Source organism: Parasteatoda tepidariorum, chromosome 6 (assembly GCF_982258835.1).
Source record: "Parasteatoda tepidariorum strain Cologne lab strain chromosome 6, Ptep-v5.0, whole genome shotgun sequence".
Classification (NCBI taxonomy): Eukaryota; Metazoa; Arthropoda; class Arachnida; order Araneae; family Theridiidae; genus Parasteatoda; species Parasteatoda tepidariorum.
The window spans coordinates 42,055,420-42,074,618 of NC_141760.1; the positions used below are offsets into that span (position 1 = coordinate 42,055,420).

At 27.3% G+C, this 19,199-nt stretch overlaps 1 protein-coding gene across 17 annotated transcripts in view; it reads left to right on the forward strand.

Moving 5' to 3' along the window:
• LOC107454390 (neogenin) overlaps positions 1–19,199 on the forward strand; it is a 240,139-nt gene that overhangs the window by 195,115 nt on the left and 25,825 nt on the right. For 11 of the 17 annotated variants that reach the window (XM_016071581.4, XM_016071577.4, XM_071178780.2 and 8 more), the window contains exons 2-7: positions 1,568–1,739; positions 3,256–3,401; positions 4,591–4,875; positions 10,122–10,275; positions 11,432–11,577; positions 14,529–14,804. In XM_016071581.4, the coding sequence (XP_015927067.2) occupies positions 1,568–1,739; positions 3,256–3,401; positions 4,591–4,875; positions 10,122–10,275; positions 11,432–11,577; positions 14,529–14,804 (1,179 nt within the window). The remainder of the gene's footprint in view (positions 1–1,567; positions 1,740–3,255; positions 3,402–4,590; positions 4,876–10,121; positions 10,276–11,431; positions 11,578–14,528; positions 14,805–19,199) is intronic. The other 6 variants (XM_071178779.2, XM_071178787.2, XM_071178784.2 and 3 more) reach the window with 1 other exon arrangement.

Below are 19,199 nucleotides of genomic sequence, written 5' to 3' on the forward strand. Positions count from 1 at the left end.
GCATGTGAATTAACAATCAATAGTAAAGCTGTTTTTGATTTAGTATATCGATCACTTTCTTTTAATGACTTTGCAATAAACGAAAGGTTTTTCAGTTAACTCAAGACCAAGAGAAAATTTAAGTTTCGTTTCTATAACAACGCTAAATCCAATTTAAATTCGGTTGGAATCTTTAATTAAATAAATAAGAGAAGGCAAGCCAAACCCTCTTGAATGCAGTGGATAAAAGAAAGTTTGAAGGGAAAATATCGATTATCAAAATAAAAATGGTAAAATTTATTTCTCAAAAAACATTTTCAAGCTATATTTTAGTGTTTATTTTTATTTCACTTTTTATAAAAATATTCCTAAATTTGATTATTTGTTCACTTGTTCTTAGTTATTCATCAAATTCCCAACTTTTTTTAAAATATGGAATGACTAATATTTTCTATACAAATTTTCTAAGCAAACAGGAGGGAATCTTTGTTCTTTTAAGTGTAATATACTACCTTATATGAGAAAGATTTATAGTATTTATTTGTTTTCATTAAAAAAGGATATTAAGAAAAATATGGTTGTTTAAAAAAGCAAATATAAATAAAAAGTTTTTGCTCAAATAATTTAGAATAAAATCCCGGTTATGCCATACGAATTGTTTCACATAAAACAACAAGAAAACTTTTTATAATACTTTATACAAACAATAAAATTCTACATTGCCCTCTAGTTTCGTTTTACTAAAATAGTTTTATTTCAAACATGCATTTATTGGTTAAATAAGTACGATTTACATGGTGATACTGTTATAAGTAGGATTTTTATTATGAATCTTCTATAAAATTCTACTTTTAAGCCACTGAGGGGTATGATCAAAACTACTAGAATATGATAAAATTTACCGTGTTTCTGGCTCTATGGAAACATCCACAAGTTCGGTAATTTTTACCAAAGCGCTGATATTGATAAAATTAACTATAAAATATGGTTGGTATCATATGCGAAAAAATTTGTTAAATGTGGTAAAATTTGGTATTTTTTATTATGATACCGTGGAACATGGCATAAGATCCATTTACGCGATTAAATTTACTGTATTTTTCACTAAATGTGTTAGTATAAGGACTATAATTTTGAGAACCAGAATTTCCGGTAAACCGTTACCATATGAACGGGAAAAATACCAAAACAATGGCTTAAATACCATGTATTTTGGTTTAATTAGAAATTTTTCTGAGAAATAGTTCAAGCACGATATGAGTCAAATCTATTACTTTGTGCTACCACTATTTATAAATGACTTTATAAATAGTTTTCACAAAATATAATAAATTTTATTTATTATATTATAATAGATATAATTTATTCTGTAATTTTAATCAAGAAACCTATAATATGTTCACTGTGTTGAAATATAAGATTAAAAAAAAGCAATTATTCATTTATTCGATTGATTAATTATTACTTGATTAATTTATTTACTTGATTATTTATTTGATTAATTGATTATTTATTTGATTAATTGATTATTTATTTGATTAATTGATTATTTATTTGATTAATTGATTATTTATTTATTTTCCTTCAGCAGGTTCATCGGCAATCCTTAAAGAGCTTTACTTCACCATTGAACCATCTGACATTGTGACAGTTCGAGATGCTCAAGTTCTTCTGAACTGTTCAGCCAAAGGACCTTCTTCACCCACATATGAATGGAGGAGAGATGGAACGACCGTTCAATTCATCGGAGACACCAGAAGGTAAATGTTTTTTTCTTAAAGATGAAATCATCCCATTAGGTGATAAGTTATTTACAATTACAACATAAAAACAGCGAGAAAAATTAAGTTGCAAAATAATTTATGATTTAATGTTTGGATTTCTGGGAGATCTAGTCCATGGCACTCCAGTGGTTACCTAGAACATGCGATATAAATGCTTGTTAAATCTGTGAAATCGTAAGTCCTGTGGTCGGTCACTGAGCAGTACCATGGGTACAGTGATATAGAGAAAATTTCCTTCCCCTTCAGATTTATGTCTAAATTGTGGAAGTGACCTCACTGAATACAGGTTATCTAAGTAATGTGCATAGTTCAATGTTAAAAATTTCTGAGAAAATTGGTTAAATAACAATTTACTTTATTGTTTTTTTGTTTTTTTACCTAATTCAAACAAAGCAGTCAAATAACCACAAATAAGATGGTATTCAAATTGTTAACTGTGAGAAAAACCGTTCTTTACCTTATACGGGTAAGTAACCAGAATTTTATTGCACTAACTAGGCCCACCCAATGAAGCTACTTAGTTCCTTGCTAGCTGGATACTTATGATAACCGAGATGGCTAATGTGGCAATCTCATGATCAACAGAACGGGGATTCGTGTCCCAGTGTTGACACCACAATATTTCCTTCAACTCAAGAAGAGTTTCCAGTGTCCTGCACTCTCCAATTTGTGACCATGGACTATTAGAATACGATGCTCTCATTCACGCATAGATGACAGCATCATTAAGATGCTTAACGCAAATAAAGTCTAGTATTACTAATCTCTTACAATAGGTGAAACAACCTTATAAACTAATTAAACCACATTCCACGGTTCCACAACTCAACCACAACCTAACTCCAATGTCCTATACTTAACGAAAAACCTAGCTCCACTGTCCAGTTAACTTTCTTCATTGCGGTTTTGTAACCATGTTAGTTATAAATTGTTAAAAAACCGTTTAGTCTTGTATTCATGATTTTTTAACCATACTAGTTATAAACTGTTTCAAAACCGTAAAGGTAAAATAACGTCGCTATGAAACTAAACCGTGGTAACTCAAAAAAGCAAGTTTTTCAGGAGAGCGATTTCTAAGTTTTCATAGTGAATCGCGCCAATGCGATGACGATTTATCTGGTCTCTAAATTAATTTTATGGAACTTATGAAGACAACACGTTGTTTCTCTAAAAGGGGGATTTTTTTACACAAATTGACCCAAATATCTCTATTTTTTTTGGAGTTACTACGGTTTAGTTTCAAAGCGACGATATGTTCTTTACCGTAAACACACTACTGTTAATTAGATTAACGGACTACTGCTAGTTATTTTACATTAATTTTAGAATGAAAATTTTAACAGTATTACCGGCTTTCGGGCTTAAGCGGTAACATGTCAATAAATAACCTACTTAATAAAACTTGTAGTTTGTGACAGGACAGTTGACAACCACAATTTCTCTCAACATTTTGAATGTAATTATTTATTCTGATATCCTCTTCTTGAAATAGGTCGTTGTTGTCAAACGGATCCCTGTTCATCAGTGAAGTCCATCACACACGAAACGAAAGACCCGATGAAGGAATATACCAATGCGTCGCTTCACTCCCAGAAGTTGGAACCATAGTCAGCAAACCCGCCAAACTCCACATTGCCAGTGAGTCATTGATTTTACTTTAACTATTGAGATGTTTTGATTTATATAAGTTAATTTGGTTTAAATAAGTTTCATCGTGTTTTTATCATTCTTCTTGAAGCAATGTGTTCTAAAACTTATGAATATGATACAATATCTTTATTTTTCTTAAAAGGGTATTTATAATTATCTTAGGCTTAATCGTTTAGCAATAGAAAAGTGATATGCGATATTTCATCATTCAGAACTTAAAGATCAACCTATTCTTATCCAAAGCGCCAAAGCCAGTTTTTAATAATACTTTGTAGATTAATATAAAATATTGTGTCGTTTACTTAAAAATCACTAAAATATTTTTTTACTTGGAAATGTATTCTATTCTGAAATTTTTAAAAACTTGTTCTCTTTGGACAAGCTATAAAATTCCTATGCTACTTAAACGCAATGCAAAATAACAAATAAAAAAACCGATTAAAAAAAGGGTGCACAACCTTTTTGAGTAAAGAGCCACTTTCACAGCAGATTAGTCTTGTTTGAGGCAAATATGATAATTTATATCTTAAGTTTGGTGTTCTGAACAATAAATATCAATAAATATTTTCATTAGTAAACTTAGCAACATATTTTCCGAATTTTAAATACCTTTTAATTATTAAAATTCATTCAATATATATATATATATATATATATATATATATATATATATATATATATATATATATATATATATATATATATATATATATATATATATATATATATATAGATTTATATAGATTTGAAATATTTCAATTAAATAAAATTTATAGGGTTTAAGCAAAAACCAGGAATTAAAACTAAACTATTATAATAGTACATATTAAGATTCAATATTTTGTGAAGAGAAATTCAAAAGATTTTTAAAAAAATTTATTTTTCAAAAAAGAAGCTATTGTGTTATGAAATTATTGTGTTCTCGGGCCGCACATCAACAGCCGCAGGTTTTGCACCCCTGTATTAAAAGTCTAAAATTGTACGAGTTTTCAAGATAAAACAATTCTGAAACTATTGAAATAATTGGAGATTACAAATTCATAGTTTAATTAATGTAAAATTTAAGTCGAAAAATATTTCACGAGAGCTTAACATGATTTTTGATAAAACCGTGTTCTTATGAAGACAATCATGGATTAAAGAAGGGGAACGTGAAATAATGACTTTGAAATTTCAGATCTCCCCCGATTCGATGAACAACCCCACGACATCACAGTCTATCCTGGACAAACGGCATATTTCCCTTGTTCCATCCAGGGTCATCCTCCAGCCGTTATCACTTGGTATAAAGATGATCGAATGCTGAGGATGGAAAAAGATCGATTCACCCTCTTACCAAGCGGTGCACTGGAGATTCACAATGTCCAGTCGACGGACAGTGGAACTTACAAATGCAACGCCTCGAATGTGGAAAGGCACAGAATCAGTTCTTCAGGCACACTCACTGTCAGTTTGGACTATGGTAAGCATTGAAATATAATATTAAAGAAATCCAGAAATTAAATATTCGAATTTGTCTTGTTAAGTAGAATCAAGTTTTGTTACGAATAGAATAATATGTGAATAAAATATTATCTGAGAAATAAAATAAATATGGAACACTTTTTGCCACAAAATCTTGTGGCAAAAATTTTACAGTGCAATTATTTTTAAGTTCTTATTACACTCAAATAAAGTTTAGGACAATAATAAACCTATACCTTATGATTATGACTATTTAAAATTTATTGCAACTGAAAAATTAAAATTTTCATGCTTTATTTAAAAATATGTAAGAAATGTTTTTTTATTTATTATTTTCTATTAAAGTGCCACCGTTTCGGTTTAAAATAAATAAATAAATATTTTTGAGACTAAAACCCTCTTAATTAATTTCTTATCTATTTTAATACAATGAAATAAAACATTTTTAAGTAAGGAATTGTTTTCCTTATAGAAAAGTACTATTATTTAAACGCATGCCTCAAAAACAATTTTTTTAAATAAAAATAAAATAAAATTGTAAAGCGATATCTTTTATTTAAAAATCTCAAAGCGTTCTCACGTATCCCTTTGCAATTTTAAGAAGATTCATAGTTAACTCTCTCAAGATTGATTGGATACCAAAATTCATGAAAAAAAGCATTTCGCTATTTAGGTTAAAATGGTTTGCATGGAGATCTTTTGGAAAAGAAAAAAAAAACAATATGCAGATATCCGATTAAAAACACGTGTCTCGACATGAATGTTTTATGGCTGTCATTAATTTAACGGTTACAGATATCTTTTAGTAGCCATTTAGTCAGAAGCTTAAAAATTGAAATTGCTTCTCTGCACGCAATTTAACTGTTGCTAAAGAAATACGAGGATTTTGCCTTTTACTGATTAAAATCTCTTGAAAATATGTTCTTTTCTTAGAAACCTTTATTTCTTCGAAGTAATTTATGCTAAAAAGAAAATCTAGTATTCAACATTCTTTTGAATTTAATTCATCTTATCAGCATATTATTTATTTTGATTTAAAACTGTTTCAGTAAAAGTTTTTTTTAAACCACATTTAGTTGAAATCTTCGTTTTTCAGACATAATTACTATAGAATGTGCATGTTTTACATCGTATAAACTATAGAAAGTATTATAATACACTATAGAATACATACTATATACTATAATAGAACATATTTTACTTTAGTGTAGAAGAGGACATAGATATTTTGCTGTAGAACTTACATATTTTGCTTCAAAACTTGTTTTATAAGAATGAAATTTTTAATGTATTAATTTTAATAATATATTCAGTCTGAAGTTTATTAGTCATCTATTCAGTCTGAAGTTACTACTTTAAACTTAAAAAACCGCAAGCACAATGCATAAATAGTATTAATTCGTGTCTCTTGCGCGAACAAAAAAAAAAGAGTAAATTCGCAAATATTATCTATGCCTTGCTTAGGGATTATATCCGAAATATCAGGTAATTCGAAGAGAAATTTATTCCCCTAGCATTTTCTAATCATATCAATTATGTAATATAATCATCAATTCAAAAATTTCCGGAGCATTTTAATTAATTCGAATATTAATACAGAGGAAATCAGAAAATTTTAATGTTTTTTTTTCTTCTTGTAATTCTATTAAATATTTTCCCCAACAATTTAGAAAAATTAAAATTGAGGAATTTCTGTAAATAGCATAATATTAAGCCAATATGAGTTAAACGTTTTTCACATAATTTTTTTAAGTAATTCTGAATACTGTTGTGCAATTGAAAAAACCACATAGAGAGAAAAGTGGCTTAACAACATTTTTTTTTCTATTGAATGCTATGAATATTAGAATAGAATTTCCAAAAACCGATAGAAAAATTATTTGTAAAAAAAATTTGTAATAGGTAGCTTATCATATAAAACCACCAAATATATATAAAAAAAAACCTCTCAACTTCGAGTTTTTTCTCGTTTACGTTGATTTTCTATTGCATGGCAGAATAGCGAGTGTGCAAATAAGGTGAACTTATGAAGAGGTTGGAACAATCTAGTGATAAGGACCATTTTTTCCAAACATGACATACCCACATTAAATTGGCCGTAGGTACTGTTTACCGACAGGTACTTAATAAATTTCCAGAACTTCCTCTAGGTGGCAGCATAATACACAGAAACATCTTATTTCCTACATGAAAATCGTCGTCTTTTTCAGTAAACATTTTTCACAGAATTCTTTTTTAAATTATTCCGAATAGCAAATGTGTAAATAAAGTGGAGTTATGAAAGTTTAGAGTCAATATAGTGTTAAACCACATTTTTTCGAAGTGTGAATTTTTATTTAAAACTGCTCCAAAGTATATTTTATAGGTAGGTAATTTATAAGATTCCGGAATTTCTAATTGATGGCAGCACAATACATAGAAATAGCTCATTGCCTACATAGAAATCGTGATTTTTACGCCAAACTGCTCTAAGCCCCTCATACATGTATTTTGTTTTGTCCTAAACTTCATTTAAATCTAATATAAATTTTTGAACTTAAAGATAAGATTGCGTTTTAAGTAAGAATTTAGTGAATTTATTAACTTTAACTTTAAAACTCATACATTTTCATTATGTCTATCAAGTATAGTTATTGTGCATAACGTAAATATATTTCAAATACCTACCAGTATTTTTGATTCAATTGTTTTAAAAAATAAGTTAAAAATAAGTTTTCTCTTTCAGTCAAAATTAAATCTGTTTAAAATTACAGTTTTTTCAAATATATTTCAAATACCTACCTGTATTTTTGATTCAATTGCTTTAAAAAATAAGTTAAAAATAAGTTTTCCCTTTCAGTCAAAATTAAATCTGTTTAAAATTACAGTTTTTTCAAATATATTTCAAATACCTACCAGTATTTTTGATTCAATTGTTTTAAAAAATAAGTTAAAAATCAGTTTTCTCTTTCAGTCAAAATTAAATCTGTTTAAAATTACAGTTTTTTCAAATATATTTCAAATACCTACCTGTATTTTTGATTCAATTGCTTTAAAAAATAAGTTAAAAATAAGTTTTCTCTTTCAGTCAAAATTAAATCTGTTTAAAATTGCAGTTTTTTCAATTATATTTCAAATACCTACCTGTATTTTTGATTCAGTTGCTTTAAAAAATAATTTAAAAATAAGTTTTCTCTTTCAGTCAAAATTAAATCTGTTTAAAATTACAGTTTTTTCAAATCTATTTCAAATACCTACCTGTATTTTTGATTCAATTGCTTTAAAAAATAAGTTGAAAATAAGTTTTCTCTTTCAGTCAAAATTAAGTCTGTTTAAAATTACAGTTTTTTCAAATATATTTCAAATACCTACCTGTATTTTTGATTCAATTGTTTTAAAAAATAAGTTAAAAATCAGTTTTCTCTTTCAGTCAAAATTAAATCTGTTTAAAATTACAGTTTTTTCAAATATATTTCAAATACCTACCTGTATTTTTGATTCAATTGCTTTAAAAAATAAGTTAAAAATAAGTTTTCTCTTTCAGTCAAAATTAAATCTGTTTAAAATTGCAGTTTTTTCAATTATATTTCAAATACCTACCTGTATTTTTGATTCAGTTGCTTTAAAAAATAATTTAAAAATAAGTTTTCTCTTTCAGTCAAAATTAAATCTGTTTAAAATTACAGTTTTTTCAAATATATTTCAAATACCTACCTGTATTTTTGATTCAATTGCTTTAAAAAATAAGTTAAAAATAAGTTTTCTCTTTCAGTCAAAATTAAATCTGTTTAAAATTGCAGTTTTTTCAATTATATTTCAAATACCTACCTGTATTTTTGATTCAGTTGCTTTAAAAAATAATTTAAAAATAAGTTTTCTCTTTCAGTCAAAATTAAATCTGTTTAAAATTACAGTTTTTTCAAATATATTTCAAATACCTACCTGTATTTTTGATTCAATTGTTTTAAAAAATAAGTTAAAAATAAGTTTTCTCTTTCAGTCAAAATTAAATCTGTTTAAAATTGCAGTTTTTTCAATTATATTTCAAATATACCTGTATTTTTGATTCAATTGCTTTAAAAAATAAGTTAAAAATAAGTTTTCTCTTTCAGTCAAAATTAAATCTGTTTAAAATTACAGTTTTTTCAAATATATTTCAAATACCTACCTGTATTTTTGATTCAATTGTTTTAAAAAATAATTTAAAAATAAGTTTTCTCTTTCAGTCAAAATTAAATCTGTTTAAAATTACAGTTTTTTCAAATATATTTCAAATACCTACCTGTATTTTTGATTCAATTGCTTTAAAAAATAAGTTAAAAATAAGTTTTCTCTTTCAGTCAAAATTAAATCTGTTTAAAATTGCAGTTTTTTCAATTATATTTCAAATACCTACCTGTATTTTTGATTCAATTGCTTTAAAAAATAAGTTAAAAATAAGTTTTCTCTTTCAGTCAAAATTAAATCTGTTTAAAATTACAGTTTTTTCAAATATATTTCAAATACCTACCTGTATTTTTGATTCAATTGTTTTAAAAAATAATTTAAAAATAAGTTTTCTCTTTCAGTCAAAATTAAATCTGTTTAAAATTACAATTTTTTCAAATATATTTCAAATACCTACCTGTATTTTTGATTCAATTGCTTTAAAAAATAAGTTAAAAATAAGTTTTCTCTTTCAGTCAAAATTAAATCTGTTTAAAATTGCAGTTTTTTCAATTATATTTCAAATACCTACCTGTATTTTTGATTCAGTTGCTTTAAAAAATAATTTAAAAATAAGTTTTCTCTTTCAGTCAAAATTAAATCTGTTTAAAATTACAGTTTTTTTCAAATATATTTCAAATACCTACCTGTATTTTTGATTCAATTGTTTTAAAAAATAAGTTGAAAATAAGTTTTCTCTTTCAGTCAAAATTAAATCTGTTTAAAATTGCAGTTTTTTCAATTATATTTCAAATACCTACCTGTATTTTTGATTCAATTGCTTTAAAAATTAAGTTAAAAATCAGTTTTCCCTTTCAGTCAAGATTAAATCAGTTTAAAATTACAGTTTCTTCAATAAAAAATTTTTTTATTCCATTTAAAATGAAACTGAAGATTATTTTGCTTTGTTATTTTTCCCCCAAAGTCAAAGTTTGTAGTATATGTATTTAAAGATTAATATTTTATCTTGCAATCAGAATAAGTTTAAATCATGTGATTTATATCTTTTTGGGCTTATTATTATCTTCCATTTCATAATTCTCTCTTAACGATTTTCAGCTGAAGCCAATAAACTATCCGCACCACATTTTATAGCTGTTCCAAGAAGCACTTTTGTTGTCGAGTCCCAGAGCATTACTCTAGATTGCGCTGCTAATGGAAATCCCACCCCTAAAATCACATGGCTGAAAGACGCCGCAACTATCGATGTTCAGTAAGTTTTATTTTATCTTTCACTCTCAACCATTTACTTTAAAAACTGTAATCACAAACGAAAATTATCCGCGTTAAGAAATTTTTACTCTTAGAATGAAGATGTTCTTTCCTAATCTTGAAACATGAAAAAACTCAACGCTTATACATTTATTATCAGAAATATGTTTAAATTTGGAATTGCATTACTTTAGTTGGAACGTACGCTCTATAGGAAATGTTTTAAAATAACTTACATAAGTTTATAATCAAAAATAAAAATATTTCAAAGATTCGCCGCCTTTTTTAGAATTTTTTTTTTCAAATACAAATATATCTAGAAATAACTTGATATATTTTATTTTTTCAAAAGCGAAGTTTAAAATTAAAAAAAAAAATGGATATTAGTTTTTATAAAATCGTTTCTTCAAAAGAAAACATCGCCAAACATTTTGGTATGGCTTATTTATTCAAATTTAAAATTTTAAGATGGAAAAGTTGAAAACGATTTTTTTCCAGAAAAACTATACTTGTAAAAGAATCTTAAAGGAAAACTCAGAAGTTGCCTTTGTTCCAAAACAAACCTTACGTATAAAATGAAAAAACGATTTAGATATGCCGCCAGTAATAGTCTTTAAAAAGGAAATATCATAAAATACCTTGATTTTCTTTTGTCTTTTCATAAACAAAAAGTTTAAAACTAAAAATTTAAAACAATTCTTAAATCCACCATTTTTAGAAGAACTTCTTCAAAAGAAAACAACACAAAATGCTTTAACTTTTCCATTTTATGGAAATGTTTCGTCAAAATTTCTTATTCTTCTCATTTTAAAGTATTTTCGAATAAAATTGACAAAGAAGAATTTCTTTTTGTTAACAACCTATTTTGTAACAATAGCTTGTTATTTATAAAAATTTAAAAGGTTAATGTGACACAAATTTTTTAAGATGTACAAAGCAATTTCCTTAATTACAGCCTTAATAAAAATAAACGAAATTTGGCATTAATAATTAAATTATTTTCGATATTCTCATTTTTCTTCGGTAAACTATTAATTAAATTAAAAATACTTCATAACATTTACTGTCGTTGTTAATACTGAAACAGTTAAAGTAAATATTTAAAACAGAAATTAATTTGCAACTTTTCATTTTATTGTCAAGTATTTAATTCTTAGGGAAGGATCAGAAAGTAGACACAGAATAATTGGTGCTGGCAGCCTATTGATTGATCCTGCCCGAGAAGGCGATGAGGGTACATACATGTGCAGAGCAGAAAATCACATAGATTCTGTAGATTCAAGTGCTTCTTTAGAAATTCAAGGTATTCTCAGTTTTTAATATTATGTACTCTTAAATGAAAGTCTTGTATTTAATAATATCCACGTCTGGCTATTCATTATTTTAAGAAAAACCTGGGCCGGGATAGCCTGGTTCGTAGGGCATTGGGCCCATGTTCAAGAGGTCGTGGGTTCGATCCCTGCCGGCCGAAAACTCTCCATGTAGTAAATGGTGACTGATGCACATTAAATCTGTCGAGTCTCAAAGTCCTCCATGTTCCCATAACAAATAATTGCCTCTGGGGGTACTGAATTGGAGATTGATCGTTCTCTGATTCAGGTCAAAATTACGATCTGTGGATGAATCTGTGGATGCATGAATGGGTCCGCCCTATAAACGGGTGTGACGTATGGGTGTGGCAGAAGTCGAATTCTTGGCTATAGATGGCGCCACTGGAAAACAAGAACAATCGCACCCAGTCTGCCTTAATAAAAATCTTAGACTTAAGCATATGGGGTGTCCAAAAAGTATTTAAATACGTATCTGATTACAAATATAAAATTAGCGTGAGAAATATCTTAAAAAGATACACTAAACGATATTTTTGTAATTATTTATTGCAGATTCGGATTACCTAAAAAAGGTATGCCAATTTGAACGATTGTTTTAGCACTTTGTCTCATAGATGGCACTGTAAACGCAAAATTAAATGGAATATAAGTTGTTTAAAAATGCATATCAGATATAAAAATTAAAATTAGCCGTGTTTAATATTTTGAAAATCTATCTGAGAACACCAAACTTTATCGAATTTTTTATCATTGAATACATCTTTCGAGAGCATAACGCATAAATATTTTTAAATTTTTGGTCTGATGTTTATTTCTAGACCGTTTCTTTAACCTTAAACATTGAAGAATTGGTGAAGAAACGTTAACTTTCGGATTCGCGTTGAATACATATCAATCAAAATGAGGAAAAATATGTAGTGCGGCACACTAAATAATAAGTTTACTAAAGCGATATGTCAAAACAAATATCGATATTTCACGAAATATAAGGATATTTTGTCAATTAACTGTTATTTCTAAACTCCATGTCTGACCTAGACAAAGTTCATGATACTAATTTCCATTATATTTATATTAAACAATATATTTGTTACTCAATTAAAGAAAAAATATTTTTGTTAATCTTAACTTTACAAACTCGATTAATGCTAATACAAGTGGGTAAGAATAGACACTAACAATAGTTTCGTTGTCTATAACTACCGCGATAATGTTTTATGCGATATTAATCATTTTAAATTGTCACTACAATATTATCGTCTCCTATAAATACCATCGACGCTTATGATCATATCCTCGTGTTCAATAATTATCGTTAAGAATAATTATCACGATATCTTTGTTGATAATTACGGGATGGTAATTACGGATTCAAGACTATGTACTCGTATCCTATAAATATCGTTGACGATAATGGTCATATTTCCGTGTTCACAAATTGGAAATAATTATCCCGATATTATCTTCGTTGATAATTACTTCATATTGAATGTTTATCGTGAGACATATTTAGGATATTTTGTAAGAATATGATCTAAATCATCGTTATCACGATATTTAAAAATATTGATATTTCACTGAAGGTATTTTGTATAACTTTAAACCTACAACTGTACTTTTCATTTTATTTTATCGTCGAAGAAGTTCTTAATTTGAATCAATATAGATTTCTTCCTCATGATTGCAATTGTGAACAGAATTCAGATAAATTCCTGAATCAAATATCAAATTTTTGTATTTTCACTTTCATTTTAATAAATAATATTGATAAAAGTTATTTATTGAGGACGAAGTTATTTTCTTATTGTTTTCCGATATCAAAAATCGATTTTGTTACATGAATTTATGTATCATGTATATTTGAAAACTTTTTAGTCAATTTTATTTTCTGGATGAAATATGGGCGTCAATGAAAGCTGAGGCGTTTCTATTCTATTTTATCATTATTCCAACAGTGTAAAATATTTTTGTTGTCTTAATTTGATGACAAAAATTATAAACATAGTAATTATTGACACTTTAAGCGATAAACTACTGTATCAACTAATTACAATGCAAGTATAATTTTTTTTATTTCTCATTTGTATAAAATCTTTATGAATGAAAAGTAGTATTTGAATTATTGTTTTGCACTTTAAGAAATTCGACTTATGTCGGCACATTTTTTTTATAAAAAAAAAGCTCAATGAGAATTTTTATTTGTTTGGAATGTTTAAAAATCTATAAAACCTTAGTTTAAAAATCTATAAAATATTTTTCAAAATAAGAAGAAATTTCTAATGCATAAATTTCCAAATTTTTTTCGAGATCAATAATGCGATTACCTGTGTTTTAAACTAAAACCTTAAAAACATTAAAAAACAATGAAATGGAATTAAATACATTGTTTAATATAGAATTTTTAAAGAAAAATTCTAAATGTTAATACTTAAAGCTTGATAAAAATAACAAATTCAAACTTAGACCTTAGTTTTTAGTTCAAAACATCGGTAACACTATACAAAATCTACGCTCAAAATTTCAAAGAATTCTTTAATAAAATTTTTTTGTAATACGTGTTAGCTTAATAAAATTTTTACAAAATCCACGTTTTTCAGAAAATACATTTAAAATGCAAGAAAAATTCAGAAACGTAGGAAAATACTGGCAACAAAAAAAGTAATGGTTCAAAAACTTATTTTTGAAAATGAATTTTATTCATCTTAAAATTTCATTTATTCTAACTAATTAAGGTTTCAAATACTCATAGCAAAACAAAAAATCATTTAAGCTTCGTTTTCGCGAGTTTAATTCCGGTTTCACATACAGCTGTAATTTCATTTATGAAAATCGGAGATAAAAATTTTAGAGGGTTTTGGAAAGCTAATGAACTAAAGTTCAAATTATATTAAAAAAATTATTTGTGATTTTATGATTGTTTCAGTGCCACCAAGATTTACCAAGAAACCTAAGACAGTCTATGCTTACGAAAAAGAGGATGTTGAGCTTGAATGTGAAGTGTATGGTAAACCAGAGCCACAAGTCCATTGGTTAAAGAACGGTGACGTCATTGTTCAGAGTGAATATTTTAAGCTTGTGAATGGTTACAATCTCAAAGTTCTTGGTTTAGTCCGGTCTGATGCTGGAGTTTATCAGTGTTTTGCTACAAATCCAGCTGGGTCAATTCAAGCTGTTGCTCAGTTATTACTTCTGCAACCAGGTAAATAATTTAATTACAAGAACCAATAATAGCGTTAAATTACGAGAGTAATAAAATTAACGCTTTTATTTAATTCTCAAAATAAGAAAAATGTATAATCTTATTCTTAAACTTCATTTGTTTAATCTTGCTGATCAAACAGTAAATATAAATGTGTTTCCCAGCAACGTTTGTGAAGAAATATTCGTTTATCAATAGATTGTGGGAGTGTAACATTAAAATCATATAGATAAAAGAGACAATATTGTAAATTTGAGGATAAATTAGATTTTTCAATTCTCTATTAAATAAACATTTCTAACACAAATTTTATCTTATTTATTATATTTAACTTATTATCTATTATTTATTATATATTTAACTTATTATCTATTATTTATTATATATTTAATTTGTTATCTATTATTTATTATATATTTAACTTGTTATCTATTATTTATTATATATTTAACTTGTTATCTATTATTTATTATATATTTAACTTATTATCTATTATTTATTATATATTTAACTTATTATCTATTATTTATTATATATTTAACTTATTATCTATTATTTATTATATATTTAACTTATTTATCTAATGGGAAAACGATATCCACAAATGTGTTTCCCAGCAATGTTTATAACTTTCCTAAGAAACAAAATGTTTCCAACTTTAGATAATACTTAAAGTAGGAAACAAAATATTTCCAACTCTAGATAATACTTAAAGTAGGAAACAAAATATTTCCAACTTTAGATTAATAGTAAATGTTAAAAGAATATGGAGGTGCAATATTAAAAGATCGTAAAATTAACGGGAAAACGGTAACTGTAAATGTGTTTCTCTGCAATATCTGCATCTTAGCCGGGAAACAAAATGAAATTATCATTTTCGTAAATTTATAGAAAATATTTATTTTGGTCAAATTTTTTTGACATCATTTGACTCTGAAAATATAATTTTAAAAGATAAAAATATCAATAGCGTATATATGAAGCGGATTTTGATTTTTTTTCATTACTTTTTTAAATGAAATTTCTCAATCAAATCTTTCCATCTTGTTAATCTAATGGAAAATCAGTATCTGTAAATGTGTTTCCCAGCAATGTTTATAACTTTGCTAGGAAGCAAAATGTAGTTTTCTCAGTTTAACTTAATAGTAAATGTTAATTAGAATGAAATTTTTGTTTTATCTTTTGAATGTGGAAATGCTATAGTAAAAGATCTCCCAATACATAATATCCTACAGAGGAGTCTATACTAGTTTTTTCTTTCACTTCTAAAAAAATTTCTTACAAACGTTTTGATCTCGTAGATCTAACGTAAAAACAGCATCTGTAAATGTGTTTCCCAGCAATGTTTCTAACTTTGCTAGGAAGCAAAATGTAGTTTTTTCAGTTTAAGTTAATAGTAAATGTTAATTTGGATGAAATTTTTATTTTATCTTTAGAATGTGGAGATGCAATATTAAAAGATCGCACATTACGTAATATCCTACAGTTGAGTCTAAACTAGTTTTTTCTTTCACTTCAAAAAAAAAAAAATTTTTTTTTGCAATTTTGATCTTGTTGATTTAACGGAAAAACAGTATCTGTAAATGTGTTTTCCAGCAATGTTTGTTACTTTGCTAAGAAGCAAGATGTAGTGTTCATGTTAAGTCAATAGTAAATAATAATTTGGGTGAATTTTTTTTTTTTTTTTTTTATCTTCTGAATGTGGAGATGCAATATTAAAAGATCACACAATACATAAATAATATCCTACAGTCGAAGCTAAACTTGTTAGTTCCCTCACATTAAAAAAAAAAAAAAAATCTTGCACACGTTTTATTCTTGTTAATCTAACAGTAAATCAGCATCTGAAATGTGTTTCCCAGCAATGTTTCTTACTTTGCTAAGAAGCAAAATGTAGTTAATAGTAAATTCGTGTTAAGTTAATGGTAAATAATAATTTCGATGAAATTTTTGTTTTATTTTTTCATATGGAGTTGTAATATTAAAAGATCGCACAATACATAATATGCTACAATTGATGCTAAACTAATTTTTTCGCTAACTTTAAAAAAAATCTGACAAACGTTTTGATCTTATTGATCTAATGCAGTGTTTCCCAAACTTACGACTTTTGACGCTGTGTACCACTAATAAAAAAATGAATGTATTTTTTTAAAAAATATTTTTATAAACATATTTTAGTTATTAACTGTTAACTCTGCAGAAAAAAGCCAATAGAAAAATACGTAATCGTAAAACTTTGTTTTTAAATAAAATTTTTTGAAATTTTTGTGTTGCAAGATATTTCGCATAAGAATTCGTACACCCGCTAAACTGTTCCTGTACCCCTTGGGTTACACGAACCACACTTTGGGAAACACTGATCTAATGAAAAGACAGTGTCTGTAAATGTGTTTTCGAGCAATGTTTGTTACTTAGGAAGCAATATGTAGTTTTTCCATTTTTAAGTTAACAGTAAATGTTAATTTCGGTGGAATTTTCGTTTTATGTTTAGAATGTGACTATACAATATTATAAGATAGTACAATATATAATATCCTACAGTTGATGTTAAACTAGTTTTTTCACTCCCTTTTTTTTAAAAAAAAATTCTTACAAACGTTTTGATCTAAAGGAAAAACAGTATCTGTAAATGTGTTTCCTAACAATACTTGTAATTTTGTAATGAATAAAAATGTAGTTTATATTTTCGTAAATTAAAAGGAAATATTAATTTGAGTGAAATATTTGTTTTATCACTGGACGGTGCAAGTGCAATATTGAAAGATAAAATTCTTATTACTCTTATTAATTCTTATGTACATTAGAGTCTAATGTAAATTTTTAAGTTTTTTTTAAATACAATTTTTTACTGGGCAAAACTTTAAATTGCCTTGATCTAACGTGAGGAATAGTATCTTTAGCTACAATAATGCGGTGTATTCTATTGCAAAGTTATAAATATTGCTCTGTTTCACAGCAATATTTATAACTCGGCTCGGAAGCAAAATGAATATTGTGGCACCCAAGCTTTTTTTGTCTTAACTAATGGGCCAAATTTTTAAAACTGCCGCTATTTCCCAGATTTTAAGAGTCAAGAACCCAATTCCGTCGAAAGAAATGAATGTTTATTCATACAAAGTACGTTTTTATGTCTGATTTCTTAACTTATACATCCACTTCACTAACTAATAAGAATAATTAATATTAGGCACTCGCACTATTGAGATTGAGCCCTGGTAGGTGAAAATCCGATCAATAGATTAAGAATCATTCATAGGTATTCGATTTTTTTTTTGGTGCATTTTATACAAGGTCCGGCTATTAATTTCCAGGACTGACGTAACTGTAGGAGAAAGAAAAGCCGGAAGATGGCGCTAATGATTGCATATTGAAGAGTGTTCTCTTGCGCATGTGCAGTGCAATCGGCGCCATTCTGAAGTGAATGATTCTCGTGGAAAAGCGCATTAAAACGGAGCTCTTAAATTCCTGTTGTCGAAGTGAAATGGAGCAAAGAATTAACATTAAATTTTGCTTCAAATTGGGCAAGACAGCTGCAGAAACCTACAAATTGTTAAAACAAGTTTACGGCAAGGAAGCATTATCTCGCTCAAGAACTTTTGAATGGTTTAAACGCTTTCGAACGCGAAAGCGTGGAAGATGATCCGCACACAGTTCGTACGCAAGCCGAAAGCAATTGAAAAAGTTCGCGTCCATGCATTGCGTTTGCCTGTGAGGCGATTCTTAGCTCAGCAAGGTGTCGTTGAGTCGCAGCATCCACCATACTCGCCAGACCTAGCACATACTTTTTCCTGTTTCTTCAGCAGAAAAATTCACTGAAGGGAACAAGATTTCAGGATGTCAAAGCCTTCACGAAAACTGTAACGTTACAGTTTTCTGTAACTGTAACGTTACAGTGAATTTCTCTGCTAGGTTTCTGCAGCTGTCTTGCCCAATTTGAAGCAAAATTTAATGTTAATTCTTTGCTCCATTTCACTTCGACAACAGGAATTTAAGAGCTCCGTTTTAATGCGCTTTTCCACGAGAAACATTCACTTCAGAAAGGCGCCGATTGCACTGCACATGCGCAAGAGAACACTCTTCAATATGCAATCATTAGCGCCATCTTCCGGCTTTTCTTTCTCCTACAGTTACGTCAGTCCTGGAAATTAATAGCCGGACCTTGTATATTAGTGCATCTTTCTTTATCAGTGCATATAGTGAAAGACGAAAAACAATTTCGCTAAAACATAAATAAAACAATATTATTTACGCATTTTTACTTAAACTAAGTGGAGATTTATTTTTGGTTTTTCATATCCTTTTTATGTATCTCTTTAGTTCTATTTTTTGTTTTTCATTTGCTACAGTTATTAATGAATTAAAAATATTTTATAAACTACAGTTTATAAGATA